Raw genomic sequence first — 16,245 nt, 5'->3', positions numbered from 1 at the left:
CTGGGAAAGCTGAACCAGCCATTTCAGCTCCGCCACCGGCAGCAGAAAGTGGGTGGCCCATATACACGCCAGCTTCTGCCCACTCCTGACTCCAGGTAGGAGAATCTTCTATTGCCCGCCTCTGCTTTTCCATTGCATCGCCAGCCACACCGAGGTTGCATGAGAAGGTACCAGCCTCCCTGCCGCTCTCCTGCCTTCTGCTCCTGCCCCTTCACGGGTGTGTCTGAGCAACTCCTGCTGCTCACGAGCCCGCCCCACCTCCCCCACCCCGCTGGCCTCGCCCACCTGCGAACTGCCACGGCCCCAATATTCCTTGGGGAAGGGATCAGGGTCATTTCATTGGGCAGGAAGAATCCTGAGTGGTTGGATCCAGCCTGTCTGCTGTGCAGCTTGTGAACCAGGAGAAGGAGAGGTGGGAGTGACCCAGAGGAGGCCGTTTGGCCTGTGGGATGGGCTGCTGGCCTGGGAGTTCAGACACCTGGGTTCTAATCCTGGGTGACTTTGAGCACATCCCTTCCCTTGTTTCCCTGCTGGCTGCCTTGGCTAGTTAGAGTCTGAGCCCTCCAGCCCAGCGATTGTCTGCAGCACCTGGTGCAACAGGGCCCTGAGCTCAGCTGGCATCTGTAGGTGCTGGTGGGACAGAAATAACTGGGCTGGCCCTGATGCTGAACGGGGCAATCGCCTCTCGTCACTCACAAGCAATGCCTTGTCCTGGCTTCTTGTAGGATGGCTGAGGAGGGCCGCCCAGAGCCCAGGCGTGCCTGGGAGGAGACAAAACCTCCCCCAGGGAAGAGTCGGCAGAGGAGGGAATGGCAGCAGCAGCAGTGTGCGCGCCATCCCGGTGAGTGGGCGCCTTCTGGGTGGGCGGAGGGGGCTGCAAAAATGGCTGGGGCCATGGCCCTGCATTGGGGTGGGACTTGGCCCCTGTGGGGGTTGGGGGGGCAAGACTAGGGTGTCATTGTGGGGAGAAGACTCCATAGACCTTGTACTGCTCTGGGTTGCCACGAGATGGAGAGACAGGAAAACCCAGGCAGGGGGGAATGGCCCCTCCTGCTGGCAGCAGCTGCAGCCACTAAAGCTGATCGGGGCATAGCGGCAGAAGCATCAGGTGGAGACTGACTGAATCGCCCACCCCGATCTGTCACGCTGCTGGGTCGGAGGATGTTTTCCACCAGTCGAAGGGGATGCTTGGTGCACGGTGGGTTGTTAAAGCCTAGGATTGCAGGGCGCCGGCCAGAGCGTAAGATGCTCCCTGATGTTGCAGCCCCATCTGTTGGCTCCTTTGTCGCATGTCGCAGCACAGGGCATTTGGGGGGAGTGTTGACGATGGGAGCCCAGTGCCTCTGGCTGATTGTTGGTGGCAGGAGAGGCAGTCAGAACAAGCAGAACGGGCAGGCCCTGGGTCCCCATATCCCATGCAGACTGGGCAGCAGTTCTCTCTCCTGCTGCAAGGACCAGACCGATTCACTCCCAGTCCCTCCGCCCCCTCCAGCAATGGGCCGGAGAGTGGGGACACCCCTCATGGCCTGACATCGTCCCTCCTTCCAGGTGTGGCGCTCCCCAAATCCCCAGACTGAGCCTGCATGCTGGGCGGGGAAGTGGGGTGGCCGCTGGGAACCAGGGCTCCGACTGGGTCTTTGCTGGGCTGGGCAGCAAAGAGGTGGGGAAGCCAGGGATCGCTGTGCCAGACCCTGCTCCCCTGCTGGGGCGGGAGTGGGGGCAAGGGTTTTCTCTAAGATCTCTGTCACCCAGACTGCAGCTTGGCAGACCCAGGTATTACCACTGCTCTGTCTTTGATCAGATTCACCATGGCCATGTAGCACCGCCTGCTTTAAGGGGCACAACTGGAAGGAGAGAGAGGCCCTGGAATGCATAGACTCCTTTCTGAAGGGCAATGACCAGGTACCAAGAGCCCTCCTCTGACCTGTCAGCTAGTGCCCTGTCCACATGCACATCTGCCCTTCTCCAGATGATGCATGGATTCTAAGGCCAGACGGAACCACTGTGACCTCCTGTATAACACAGGCCAGGGACCTGCCCCCAAATAATTCCTGTTTAAACTACAGCATTTTAAAAAGTCCCGTCTTGAGTTACAGTCCCTAGTGTGACGGGTTGCCCCCCTTTGAGGTGCCACCTGCTGTACCGGGCTACCACCGAGCCCACCTGTTCTGCCAGCCTGGGCCCCCTTTACCTCGTCTTGCTGGGCTAGGCTCACAAGCCTCTTCCAGCCATACACTCAGGCAGGGCCACGCCCAGCTGCAGAAAGACACAGACACTGAGATCAGCTCTGGGAAGACTCAGGTGAAAGGGCTTGTCCCAGTACTCTGGTGCCCACCTCCTTTGGAGTACAGACCCAAAGGTTTTATGAAATTCGCCCCCTCCCTCCATGTGGAGAGAGGTATGCACAACTCTTTGCCCCTCCCCCCAGTTGCTAATTGCACAAACTGGGTTATGGTATAAACAAGCAATAAGATTATTAACTACAAGAGGTAGCTTGTAAGTGGTTATAAGAGATAGCAAACGGTACAAAGCAGATTGCATTAGTAAATAAACACAACACGCAAACTAAGCTTTCCACACTGGATAGATAGGCTCTACATGAGCAAATTCTCACCCTGAGTGATAAACAGGTGGGCAGATTCTTAAGGGACAAGCTGCCTTGGCTTTGCAGCTTGGATTTCCCAGGTTTTCTTACACAGGCTAGGAATCTCTCTCCAGCCTGGCACCATCACTTCTCATAGTTCAATCTTTGTCCCTCAGGTGTTTCCATGTGTCTTATTGCAGGGAGCGTGAGGTCCCCCCCCGATGTCATTGTTCCCCTTTTATCTCCTCTTCCCACCCGCTGGAAAACTCTTTTGCTGTGACCTGGGTCCAATGGTTCCCATTGTGTAGCGTTCTCTCGGAGAGGTTTCTATTGTGGACAGTTCCTGGGCTAACCCTGCTGCTTATGTGCATTTCCTCAATAAGCCATTGTTTGGCGTTTTTACTGTTGTACCTGAAAGGCTGTTTTGAACCTCACAACGTGTTTCAGGAACACAGACATAGCTGAACTTCATAATTTCACATACAACGATAGCACATACAATCCAATGAGACATTAATGTCTAGCAGATAAAGACTTTTAGAATGATACCTTACAATACGTACTTTGTACAAAACATGTCCTAATGACATGACAGTGGCGAATATTGGGGTGTCAGGGTGTCCCACCCAGCTGTTCCTCCCACTCTGTCAAGCCCCCAGTAACACTGTCTGGCTGCCTAGCCCCCATGTTGCAGTTCCTCTTTGGACACCTACCCCGTGAGATCTGCTCCCTCTCTAGTCCGGTTTCACACAGAGCTGCCCTGCCCTCCCCAGATAGTCACTCCTGTTACCAGATGAATGGCCTTCTGCCACTCGGCATATCAAAGCCTGAGCAGCACTGGGGGGAAGCTTTCTAACATCTATCCCACTGGCAGCTCCTTTCCACGCTAACCTTCCTGTTTGTGTCTCATCTCTGCGGGGCGTAGGACGAGGCCCAGAAAATGAATTTTTTGAATTCCATCCTCAACCTCGTCATAGACATCGTGGCATGGAGCCCAGAAAAAAATATGGACCGCAAAGCCCTGCTAGTGGAGAAGATAACGGTGAGTAAAACACACACTGGGGCTGTGTTACCTGGCGGGTTTAGTGATTGGCCTGGAGATTTCTGCAGATTTGTCTAACTTGAGCTACCAATCATTGGATCGTGTTAGACGTTTGTCTGTTAGACTGAAGAGCCCATTATCAAATATTTGCTCCCCGTGTAGGTACTTACAGACTGTCATCAAGTCACCCTGTAACCTTCCCTTCGTTCAGCTGAACTAATTGAGCTCCTTGAGTCTCTCACTGTCAGGCATGTTTCCCAATCCTCCAATCACTCTTGTGGCTCTTCTCTGACCCCTCTCCAATTTATCAACATTCTCCTTGAATTGTGGGCACCGGACCTGGACACAGGATCCCAGCAGCGGTCGCACCAGTGCCAAATACAGAGGGAAAATAACCTCTCTAACAACTGGAGTTTGCCCTGTTTCTACATCCCAGGATGGCATTAGCCCTTTTGGCCCCAGCGTCACACTGGGCGCTCATGGGCAGCTGATTACCCTGACTGCCAAGTCTTTTCCAGAGTCACCGCTTCCCAGGTTAGAGCCCCCCATGCTGTGAGTGTGGCCTGCATTCTTTGTTCCTAAACATAGAACTGTATGGAAATGTAGATTGTTCCCTTGCACCCAGCTTCCCAAGTCACCGGGTCGCTCTGTATACGCCAGTCTCCCTGCCCAGAGCCCCAACACTCTGCAGTCAGTGCCCACTAGGGAACTAGCAACAAATCTGCTCCATAGATTTGGCAAGTCTTTGCTCTCCAGCACTGCAGAAAGCTTTCCAGAGCTCACCTCCCTTCCCTGAACGTGGGACAGCGTGGGCTGGTGGGTGGTCCAGTGGGCTGGGGCTCAGCACACCTGGGTTCTACTCCCAGTTCTGCAGTAAGACTTTGGGCAAGTCACTTCCCCCTCTGTGCCTCAGTTTCCCTTCCATGCCTTGTCTCTTCTAGTTAGCTCGTGAGTTCTCTGGGGCAGGGACTGGCTCTCACTGTGTGTGTGCAGCACCGGGCACAAGGGGGCCTGATCTCAGGTGGTGTCCCTGGGTGCTAATGCTGATGGAGCCTTTCAGTGCACTGGCGCGTGACACTGGGGCACTGACCACAGGCCCTGCACTGCGCTCCCCGGCTGGAGCCCTGCACACCATCAAGTCCACAGTAGGACGACCTGGCTGCCGAGCCCACATGTTGCAGGCCCTGCGCTTTGCTCCCCAGTCGGAGCCTTGAAGGAGCTTGGAGCCTGGCTGGCATTTCCCCACATTGTCTCCCCAGGAGATGCTTCAGCACGAGTCCGTCGACTCCCTGACCGACATGGTGCGTCAGCAAGCGATGCTCATCATCATGGAGATGAGGTACCCAGCCTGCCCGGCCCAGCCAGTGCTGTGTGCAGCCAGACACGCCAGCCTCTTGGCATGGCCAGTTCTCCAGGGCATTCCCCCCTCTGCTCCTCCCCCATCTTCTGATTCCGCCGGGCACGTGGCAGCAGGTGATGGTGCTGGTGCATGTGGGCTGGCACCAGTGGGTAGATGGTGGAGGATTCTTCGGTGCCTGGCGACCTCTCCACGTGGCCATAGGAAGATGTGGGGGAGGGAGTGAGGGGGTTAGGACTGGTCCCCTCTGGGACCCCGCAGGAGATGGCTCTGGGGGGAGAGGGGCAGTTGGGTGCTGCTGGAGCGGAGCAACCGAAGTCACTGCCAGCTGTGCCAGCTGCGTCACACCGGCAGCTCAGCGACCCCCTGTGGCTGAGAAGTTGGGCAGGCTGAGCCCTGGCCCGTGGCACTGCCTGTGCCATGGGGGGCTCTCTCTCAGCGCCGCTGGTGCCCTGCTCTGAGCTTCCCAGAAGCCTGCCCATCAGGCGTCCGGAGGTGGCAGATGCTGCTGGCTGGAGCTGGGCTCTCGCTGGTGGCTCAATAGGTTCCCCAGGAATGGGAGGGGGAGGCAGGGCAGGCGCTGGAGCGGCTCTCCCCACTGGGCACTGGCTTCCTGACAGCGGGGCAGGGGACGGCATTGGCCACGATCCTGTCTCTGCTGGGGCGGAGGGAGGTGATTTGCGTCAGCAGTGGGCGTAGCTGCCACCTGCCACGAGGGGCGTGGCTCTGTCCTGCAGGGGGCAAGTAGTCACCTGGTACCTCATTGCATGTGCTGGGGCCATGCTCTGGCAGTGGGGGTGAAGAGGTTAATGCTGTCTGGGCTGTCTCCACCTTCCTCCCCCCCTGCACACAGCTGGGTGCCCTGTCCAGCAGGCTGAGAGCCCTGGGCAAGGGGCAGGGCTTGGATCCCTGCCTGGATTCTGCCCTGCTGCGGGCTGATGCAGCATCTCTCTGCTGGCCCGGACTGTGCAGCCGCAGTGCAGACAGCTGTGGTGGAAGAGTCTCTTTGCCCCCAGCGGGACAGGACTGGCAGGCTCCTTTGCACTGTGGCCACTTGGTTCAGAGGCACTTTGGTGCCAGCAGGCTCTAGTCTCCCGTCCGTGCCGTTTGCGGGATGTCATTTCTCGGCGAAGCGCAGTGCTCTCTGCCCCAGCTGGTGAGTCCTGGTGGGGTCACAGCAGACAGCTGCAGACTGCACTAAGTCCCTGCCTGTTGGTATGAGAGAAGGCAGCACCAGCTCCCTCCACCGCCCCCTGACCTGTTCTCGTCTGCCACCCACCAGTTGGAGCCCCCTCAGGTGTTTCCATGTCCTGGGAGCCTGACGCCAACATTAGCGCGTCAGTCCCGCCTCAGCCCTCCAATCCGCACGTGTTTCTTCTCTTAGCAGAGTGAAGCCACCGCTGCAGGACCTGGAACGATCCAGCCTGCTCACAGCCTGCTTCTCCAGCGTCTTCTCCCTGCCTCCAGCAGAGACCATGCAGGGCGAGGAGGCTGCTCTCTACACCAAGGTAAGCCCCAAACCGGCCACGCAGAGCCACCCGAAACCAAGTGGGAATCCTGCCGGTCGCTCGTGTACCTGTCCCCCGGGTAACCTGGCACTGGCACATGAGTATAATAATCACAGCTCCTCGGCAGGACTTCAGCTCAGGACCTGCAGCACCAAAGCACAGGCCCCACCACTGCAGATAAAGGAGTAACTCCCTCATAGGGTAGCAGTAGTAGGCATTTCTCCTTCACATGCACCGACAATTAGTGGGGAACAGACACTCCCTTCACAAGCACATTCATCCCCAGTGCGTGGCGGGGGGCACAGGCCTGTGATTGGCTGCTTCAGACGCACACAGGCCAGAGGAACCGAAGCTTGGCTGGAAATCTCCCCTCCAAATGTGCAGTCCTTTCTGACTCTTCCAGTGGGTTAGACTCCATGCAGTGGCCTTTCTGGGGACAGCAAAGGCAGGTGGTGTCCTGTTGCCAGGAGTTTGCAGTAGGTCCCCTGTGGGTACAAGTGAGTGGGTGAGCTGGAATACCAGGTGCTGCCGTGGCCTGGGGGGTGTCACATGCCAGGGCCTTGGTTCATCTCCTGGCTGGGTAACGCCACTTGCTCTGGTGTCTCCTCTGCTCTGCACACAGACTCTGAGAGCCATGGATCAGATGCTGAAGGCCTTGGCGTGTGAGAATCAGGAGCCCAGACTTCTGGTGGTGGAGAAGATCTTGGAGGTCTGGAGGCGTGGGGGCAGGAAGGGGACTAGTCCTGTAGCTGGGGTGGGGCTCAGGGACCAAGACTCCATTTAATCACAAGCATGGGACACTCCCCCTCCTCTTCCCCTCCCCCCCTGGTGCCTTTGGCTCCTCAGAGTACGTTCTATACAAAGGTTCTTGGGCTGGAGGGCCAAGTGCCCCCGCTATATCTGAAAAACGTCTGCACGGGGTGGGGGTGGAGGAGTGCAGGATCTGTCGTGTTTTCCACTGAGCCCCCATCTGACCCTGGCATTCATTTGTGTTCACCATGGGCCCCACCAACCTGGCCAGAGCCCAGAGCGAGATTCCCCCAACGTTCTAGTTCTGGGGCCACAGGAAGTAGATTCTGTGGGTGGTTTGTGCTCCAAAAAGAGGGAAATGTCCTTGACAGAGATTCGGTCTCCTCGATTCCAGAGCCTGGGAAGAGGGAACACAGAAGTGCAGGGCTGGAAGGGATCTCAAGAGGTCATCTACTCCACCCCCTGCACTGAGGCAGGGCCAAGCATTCCTAGACCGTCCCTGATGAGTGTTTGTCCAGCCTGTTTTTTAAAACCTCCGTGATGGGGAGTCCACCACTTCCCTAGGTCACCTGTTCCAGTGCTTAGCCACCCTTAGACTTTTTCCTAATATTTAACCTAAATCTCCCTTGCTGCAGATTAAGCCCATTACTTCTTGTCCTACCTTCAGGGGACATGGAGAATAATTTGTCACCATCCTCTGTATAACAGCCCTTAACGTATTTGAAGACTGTTACCAGGTGCCCCCTCCGTCTTCTCAAGACGAAAATGCCCAGTTTGTTCAACCTTTCTTCACAGGTCAGGTTTTCTAAACCGCTGAGCACTTTTGTCGCTGTCCTCTGGACTGGCCCCAGTTTGTTCACATCTTTCTTAAAGCGTGGTGCCCAGAACTGGACACAGTGCTACAAGCTAATACACCTCAGAATGACATTTCCCTTTTTCACAACAGCATCACACTGTTGATTCCTATTCAGTGTGAGACCCATGATAACCCCCAGATCCTTTTCTGCAGTACTGCCACCTAGCCGGTTATCCCTCACTTTGTTTTTATGCATTTGATTTTTCCTTCCTAAGTGCGTTACGTCACATTTGTTTTGACTGAATTTCATCTTGTTGACTTGAGACCAACTCTCCAATTTAGCAAGCTCATTTTGAATTCTAATCTGTCCTCCAAAGTGCTTGCAACCCTTCCCAGTTTGGTGTCATCTGCAAACTTTACAAGCATACTCTCCTCTCCGTTAACCAAGTTCTTAATGAAAATATTGACTAGTACTGGACCCAGGCACACCCCTGGGGAACCCCACTTGAGACACCCTTCCACTTTGCCAGCGAGTCAGTGATAACTCCTCTTTGAGTATGGTCTTTCCATCAGTTGTGCACCCACTTTATAGTAATCTCATCTGGATCATACTGGCTTAGTTGGCTTCTGAGAATGTCTTGTGGAACTGTGTCAAAAGCCTTACTAAACTTCATATACATCATCATATACTGCCTCCTTCCATCCACTAGGCAAGTAACCCTGTCAAAGAAGGAAATTAGCTTTGTTTGGCATGGTTTGTTCTGGACAAATCCATGGTGCTCTTCCTTATCACCCTATTATCTCCTCTAGGTTCTTACAAACTGTTTAATAAGTTGTTCAGTATCTTTCTGGGTACCAAAGTTAGGCTGACAGGTCTATAATTCCTTGAGGCCTCCTCGTTCCCCTTTTTGAAGATAGGTTCTGTGTCTGCCCTTCTCCAGTCCTCTGGGACCTCAGCCCTCCTAACGGTTCAGAGATTGCTTTGCCTAGCTCCATCTAGGGTGAATATCATGTGGCTCTGCCAGCTTGAATTCATCTAACTGTCCTAAATTGTCTTTTACCTGTTCTCTCCCGAGTCTGGCCTGTATTCCTTCCCCCTCGTTGTTAATATTGTGTTAAGCATCTAGTTGCCATTAACCTTTTTAGTGAAAACTGAAGCAAAAAAGGCATTAAACACCTTGGCTTTGTCTGTGTCATCCATTATTTGCTCTCCTTCCCTGCTGAGTAGTGGCCCCTCACTTTCCTTTGTCTTTCTCTTGCTCCGAATGCATTTATAGAGCTGCTTCTGATTGTCTTTTATGTCCCTTGCCAGTTAGAACTCATTTTTGCCTTCAGCTTTCTGATCTTCTCCCTATGTGCTTGTGCTATTTTTTGGTACTTCTCCTCAGCAATTTGTCCCAATTTGTTTCTCTCAGGCCCTGCTCCCCTGGACCGCATCCAAGGAGGTGCATGGGCGGCTGAGGGCAGTGGAAAGGATCACCTGCCTGATGAAATTCATGGCTTGTCAACCTGAATGCAAGGTGAGCAGCCTGTGACCCTGGCCGCCTCCTAACTGCACTGAGCAGCCTCGCGGTGCAGCGCTCCCTGGCAGGGAAAACCCGGGCCTAGAATAGTGACTCAGCAAGATCCTCGGTAGGAGTCCAATCTACTGAGCACTGATGTCGATGGGTCTGTCCTCTGACTCCAGTGGGCTTTGGGTCGAGCCCCATAATTCTGTCTCCAAGGACTCTCCCCGCTGTTCCCCTAGCACCAAAGTCTGCTCCACAGGGTCAGTGCATTTACACAGGATGGCCCTGAGAGCAGCCTCTGAACCCAGGTGTCTGTTCACCCCCTTTGTCAGTTGCCTGTGGGATGCTTTGGCATCAGCTCCTGCCAGGCTGCCAGAAGAACGCCCCCTGCTCTGGGTGCTCAGGGCCATTTAGCTGCTCCAGCTGCTCCATCCCCCCTGTGTCAGGGCCTCCCCTTCGGCAGCTGGAGGGGGGCGTTTGGATGATGTGCCCCCAGAGGCTGAACAGAAGGAGGGAGGTGGGAGGGGACACACCGAAAGGGATGGGAGGGACCAAAGGAGCCAGAGCACTGGGGAGTGGGTGTGGGGAGGCTGTGCAGACCCCTGGAGAGGAGGGCAAGGGGTTTGGTGCGAGGTGGGGAAGAGCAGGGAGCCAGCGCAGGTGCTGCAGGAGGGGCAAGGGAAGGTCTGGCAGGAGGGGGAGATGAGAGGACAAGGCTGCAGTAGAGAGCCGGTGGGAGAGAGCCGGCAGGCTGGGGATGGCGCAGGAAGGGAGGACTCTGGGGAACTCCAGGATGGAGTGAGAGAGGCGGGATGCAGAGCAGAGGAGTCCAAGGTGACCCCAAGCTCCTGGGCCTGAGGTCAATGGAGGGTGGGGGGTGGGAGAAGGGGCTGGGATTAGGCGCTTGCCCTTGAGATGGAGACTGGACGTTAGTTCATTCGTTACCCGGGTCCCCACTCGGGAGCAAGGTTTGCTGACTTTGCTGACCAGATTTCCCCGTCCCTGCTGAGCTTTCCTCAGCCCCTGGTGATGGGCCCCACGGCTCCTCCTGCTCTCCTTGTCCCCAGTCTCTCTGCACTGGGCTCTGCCTCCCCCAGTTCTAACCCATTGCTAGGGCAATGCCAGGGGGACACGCTGCGCTAGGCCTGCAGGGGCGAGTGACTCCCTTTGCGCCCTCTCTCCATCAGGAAGCGGAGGAGTTCAGAGTCCTGGGCCAGCTGGTGGCGTGTGTCACTCTGTGCCATCCGGAGCAGGAGATCTGCCGATCGTCTATGGAGGCATTTTACCACCTCTACTCCTTCATGCTGCAGCTAAAATGTAAGAGCCATGGAGACCCTTGTCCTTCCTAAATACACTAACATGGGGTTTCCAAACATGGAAAACATATTTCTTGAACACTTCTGCCTTTTCTGCAACCTTTTAAAGAGTCTCCATCTAGTAATGAGCCTACACCACTGCTAAGATTTCTTTTGTTCCTAAATCACTTTTTTAAAAAAACCTCCTTATTATCCTTAGTCCTGCAAGCCATGGTGTTTCCCCTGATGTCTTTAGCTTCCCCTATCTATATGCTACTCTTCATAACTCACATAAGAATGGACATACTGACTCAGACCAATGGTTCATCTAGCCCAGTATTGTGTCTTCTGATAGTGGCCAGTACCTCATGCTTCAGAGGGAATGAACTGAACAGGGAAATTTTGAGTGATCCATCCCCTGACATCTAGTCCCAGCTTCTGGTAGTCAGAGGTTTAGGGACATGCAGAGTATGGGTTTGCATGCCCTGATTATCTTGAACCCAATTATACTTTTAGCCTTCACAACATCCCACGGCAACAATTTCCACAGGTTGCCTGTGCATTGTGTGCAGAGATACCTTCTTCTGTTCGTTTTTAACTTGCTGCCTATTCATTTCATAAAGTGACCCGTAGTTCTCGTGTTATGTGCAGGGGTAAATAACACTTTCCTATTCACTTTCTTCACACCAGTCATGATTTTATAGACCTCTATCATATCCCCCGTTAGTCATCTCTTATCTAAACTAAATGGTCCCAGGTCTATACTACAGACCTATATTGTTATAACGACATTGCTCAGGGGTGTGAAAAATCCACACCCCTGTCGCAGGAGCACCTCTCCCACTGACCTAGCTAGCGCCTCTCCGGGAGGTGGATTAAGAGCTTGTTGGCATAGGAACATCTTCACTTAAATGCTACAGCGCCAGTGCAGCTACGGCGTGTGCTGTACCCAACGAAAAGAGTGAGAACTCTGTTATTCTCCGACAGGCGATACAGTGTTTGAAGTGTAGACTTGCCCCCAGTCTTTTTCATCCTTCCTCATATGGAAGCTGTTCCATCCCCCTAATCATTTTTGTCGCCCTTCTCTGCACCTTTTACAGTTCTGGTATATCTGTTTTGAGATGGGGCGACCAGAACTGCACGCAGTATTCAAGGTGTGGGCGCACCATGGATTTATATAGAGACATTATGATATTTTTCTGTTTTATTATCTATCCCTTTCCTAATGGTTCCCAACATTCTGTTTGCTTTTTTAACTGCCACTGCACGTTGAGTGGATGTTTTCAGAGAACTATTTACGATGACTCCAAAATCTCTTTCTGCATCCGAAGAAGTGGGCTGTAGTCCACAAAAGCTTATGCTCTAATAAATTTGTTAGTCTCTAAGGTGCCACAAGTACTCCTGTTCTTCTTTTTACGGATACAGACTAACACGGCTGCTACTCTGAAACCTTTCTTGAGTGGTAATTTAAACCCCATAATTTTGTATATATAGTTGGGATTATGATTTCCAATGTGCATTACTTTGCATTTATCAACATTGAATTTCATCTGCCATTTTGTTGTCCAGTCCCTCAGTTTTGTGACATCCCTTTGTAGCTCTTTGCAGTCTGCTTTGGATTTAACGATCTTGAGTCATTTTGTATCATCTGCAAATTTTGCCACCTCACTGGTTACCCCTTTTTCTGGATCATTTATGACTATGTTGAACTACACTGGTCTCAACACAGATCCTTGGGGGGGACCCTGCTGTTTACCTCTCAGCACTGTGAAAACTGACCATTTATTCCTGTCCTTTGCTTCCTATCTTTTAACCACTGACCCATGAGAGAACCTTCCCTCTTATCCCATGACATCTTCCTTTGGTTAAGAGCCTTTGGTGAGGGACCCTGTCAAAGGAGTCCAAGGACACTATATCTACTGGATCACCCTTCTCCACATTCTTTTTGACCCCTTCAAAGAATTCTAGTAGATTGGTGAAGCATGATTTCCTTTTACAAAAGCCATGTTGACTCTGCCCCAACAAATTGTGTTCACCGACGTGTCTGATAATTCTGTTCTTTCCTATAGTTTCAACAATTTGCCTGGTACTGAAGTCAGGCTTACCAGGGATCACATCTGGAGACTTTTTTAAAATTCACTGTCACATTAGCTATCTCATACAGAGGCCGATTTAAACGCTAGATTACATACCACAGGGCACATAAGTCTTCTGGATGTCTCGTGAGAGCTGCAACCTTTGCACCAGGCAGGCAATTTACCATGTGGTTCTCCCAGCCATCACAAACCAAACTGCTTATATGTCTATTGATTGAATCCCCCATTATTATTACCAGGCTTTTCTTTGTAACTGGGGTTCCTACCTCAATTTGAGAGGACATCATGACTTCATCTGGAAGGTGGGTCCCAACTATGGGATCGTCTCCCTCTGCTCTAGCTCGATGTTCTCCTTCCCCGAAACTTTCACCCTCCTCAGCAGCACAGAGGCTGTCAGACTGGGGGTGGGACCACTCTACTGTGTCCCTAAAAGTCTCCTCTATGTACCTCGCTGCCTTCCTTGGCTCCACCAGTTCAGCCCCTCTGGCCTCCTGGTCTCCGAGGGCCAGTAGCTCCTTGGGCCAAATGCCCACATATGCTACCTGCCCATAGGGCTGGTAATCATACATGCTGCATTCAGTGCAATCAACTGGCGAGCCCCATGCTGCTGCTGCCCTTCTGCCTGGTTTATTTTTACTCTTCCAGGGGGGTTAGTTTGTTTAGTTTTGTTTCTGGGGAGGGGGTTATTGGCCTGAGTTTACAGTATGGTTGTTAGATGTACTTGTCTCTCACACACCCTCTCTAAACTTTCTTGCAAAACTCCCATTTGCTAACCGAACATCTGATTTATATTGCCTGCTGTCTGTTTCCCCTCCCTGGCTCAGCCTCAATGATGGTGGCTGTCAAGGCTGCTTCCCCACTCTGAACTTTAGGGTACAAATGTGGGGGCCTGCATGAAAACTTCTAAGCTTAACTACCAGCTTAGGTCTGGTCCGCTGCCACCATCCCAAAGCTAATTCCCTTCCCTGGATAGCCTTGAGAGACCTTCACCAATTCCCTGGTGAATACAGATCCAAACCCCTTGGATCTTAAAACAAGGAGAAATTAACCATTCCCCTCCTTCCTCCCACCAACTCCTGGTGGATCAAGATCCAAACCCCTTGGATCTTAAAACAAGGAAAAATCAATCAGGTTCTTAAAAAGAAATTAATTACCTTTTTAATTCAAGAAAAAAGGTAAAAATCATCTCCGTAAAATCAGTATGGAAAATAACTTTACAGGGTAATCAAACTTAAAGAGCTCAGAGGACCTCCCTCTAGCCTCAGGTTCAAAGCATAGCAATAAAGATAAACACTCTAGTAAAAGGTACATTTACAAGTTGAGAAAACAAAGTAAAACTAAGACGCCTTGCCTGGCTTTTTACTTACAAGTTTGAAATATGAGAGACTTGTTTAGAAAGATGGGGAGAACCTGGATTGATGTCTGGTCCCTCTCAGTCCCAAGAGCGAACGAACTCCCAAACAAAGAGCACAAACAAAAGCCTTCCCCCCGCCAAAATTTGAAAGTATCTTGTCCCCTTATTGGTCCTTTGGGTCAGATGCCAGCCAGGTTACCTGAGCTTCTTAACCCTTTACAGGGAAAAGGATTTTGGAGGCTCTGGCCAGGAGGGATTTTATAGTACTGTACACAGGTCAGCTGTTACACCCTTCCCTTTATAGCTATGACACTGGCGAACAGTGAAGAGCATCGGCAGCTCCTCAAGGACAAGCAAATCCTGTACGGCTCCTGGGACACCTTGTTCACCAACACCAGCGATATCACATGGGTAAGTACAGTCAGTGCTTCACGGGATTGTTGTGCGCAGAGTTATCAGGAGTCAGAAATTAACACCCTAAGAGTCGGGGGAAGGGACAGACCCAGGCGTGTGACTGAGCCCATTCATCTGGGTCAGAGCCCTGCCTATGGCCCACTCTACCTCATAGAATCATAGACCTCAGGAGATCATCTAATCCAACGCCCTGCTCAAAGCAGGACCAACCCCAACTAAATCATCACAGCCAGGTCTTTGTCAAGCCGGGCCTTAAAAACCTCTAAGGATGGAGATTCCACCACCTCCCCAGATAACCCATTCTAGTGCTTCACCCACCCTCCTAGTGAAATCATTTTTCCTAATATCCAACCTAGACCTTCCCCACTGCAACTTGAGACCATTACTCCTTGTTCTCTCATCTGCCACCACTGAGAACAGCCTAGCTCCATCCTCTTTGGAACCCCCCACCCCCTGCAGGTAGTTGAAGGCTGCTGTCAAATCCCCCCTCACTCTTCTCTTCTGCAGACTAAATAAGCCTAGTTCCCTCAGTCTCTCCTCATAAGTCATGTGCCCCAGGCCCCTAATCATTTTCGTTGCCCTCTGCTGGACTCTCTCCGATTTGTCCACATCCTTTCTCTTGTGGGGGGCCCAAAACTGGATGCAATACTCCGGATGTGAACTCACCAGTGCCGAATAGAGGGGAATAATCACTTCCCTCAATCTGCTGGCAATGCTTCTACTAATGCAGCCCAATATGCCTCCCTACATGCCACATCCCAAGATGCACTGGGGCTCATCCAAACCTGATCCCAGCTCCTTGTCAGGCGTGGTGGGAGCTTCCCCAGAGATTAATGCAACAAAAGGCATCATTGCATCTGTGCACCAGTGCCAGCCCCTGCTGAGAACTAGAGAGTGTATCCGTGCTGTGCAGTATTGTGCCCCCGTGGACTGCCCGGCTGGCCTCTGCCATGCACGGCAGTTCCTGATTGCTGACTGGATACTGTGCTGCCCAGGTGCAGTAACCCAGCCCTGTCCCGGCAGAGTGGGGTTTGCCTGCACTCCTGGCTGGGCCAGTCCTGGCTGCTCGGCCACTGACTGGAACCGCGCTGGGCAGCAAAAATGGTTTCACTGGCGGGTTTGTTTCAGATGTTTGGGAAGTACTTCAACGGATCCGAGCGCATGGACTTCCTCTGCACTGCTATTGATAGCATGAAAGATACCAGCGTCCATGACTCGGTGGTGGCCAGGCACATGCTGCATGAGATCCTGATGGTCCCCGGCCCAAGGCTGGAGAGGGTAAGAGCTGCAGTGAGAACACCCTGCTGGGGGAGCCCATCCGTGGGAGACTCTAGGTGTTATTGGGGGGCAGGTCTCTGGCTTGTGCAATGTGGGGGGGAGGGGGGGTCAGTCTAGGTCAGGGGTCTCAAACACACGGCGCATGGGCCACATGCGGCCCGCGAGGTAATTTTCTGCAGCCCGCGAGCCCCTCGCAGCCCCCGCTCCTGCCCTCCCGCAGCGTTTACCTAGAGCGGCTCTGGCCCGACGTGCACTGGGGCAGG

The 16,245-nt window shown here is 53.0% G+C and overlaps 1 protein-coding gene across 1 annotated transcript; it reads left to right on the top strand.

The window, feature by feature from the left end:
- Positions 1 to 387: 387 nt before the first annotated feature.
- On the top strand, positions 388 to 16,099 carry LOC135978399 (maestro heat-like repeat-containing protein family member 1). Its single transcript, XM_065579343.1, has 10 exons — positions 388 to 841; positions 1,802 to 1,902; positions 3,510 to 3,626; positions 4,886 to 4,965; positions 6,371 to 6,491; positions 7,114 to 7,200; positions 9,453 to 9,557; positions 10,733 to 10,862; positions 14,595 to 14,701; positions 15,833 to 16,099. The coding sequence occupies exons 1-10, from the start codon at positions 727 to 729 to the stop codon at positions 16,097 to 16,099; spliced, it is 1,230 nt and encodes a 409-aa protein (XP_065435415.1). The 5' UTR covers positions 388 to 726.
- Positions 16,100 to 16,245: the final 146 nt, after the last annotated feature.

Source organism: Chrysemys picta, unplaced genomic scaffold (assembly GCF_011386835.1).
Source record: "Chrysemys picta bellii isolate R12L10 unplaced genomic scaffold, ASM1138683v2 scaf243, whole genome shotgun sequence".
Classification (NCBI taxonomy): domain Eukaryota; kingdom Metazoa; phylum Chordata; order Testudines; family Emydidae; genus Chrysemys; species Chrysemys picta.
This window is presented reverse-complemented; position numbering and strand designations above follow the sequence as displayed.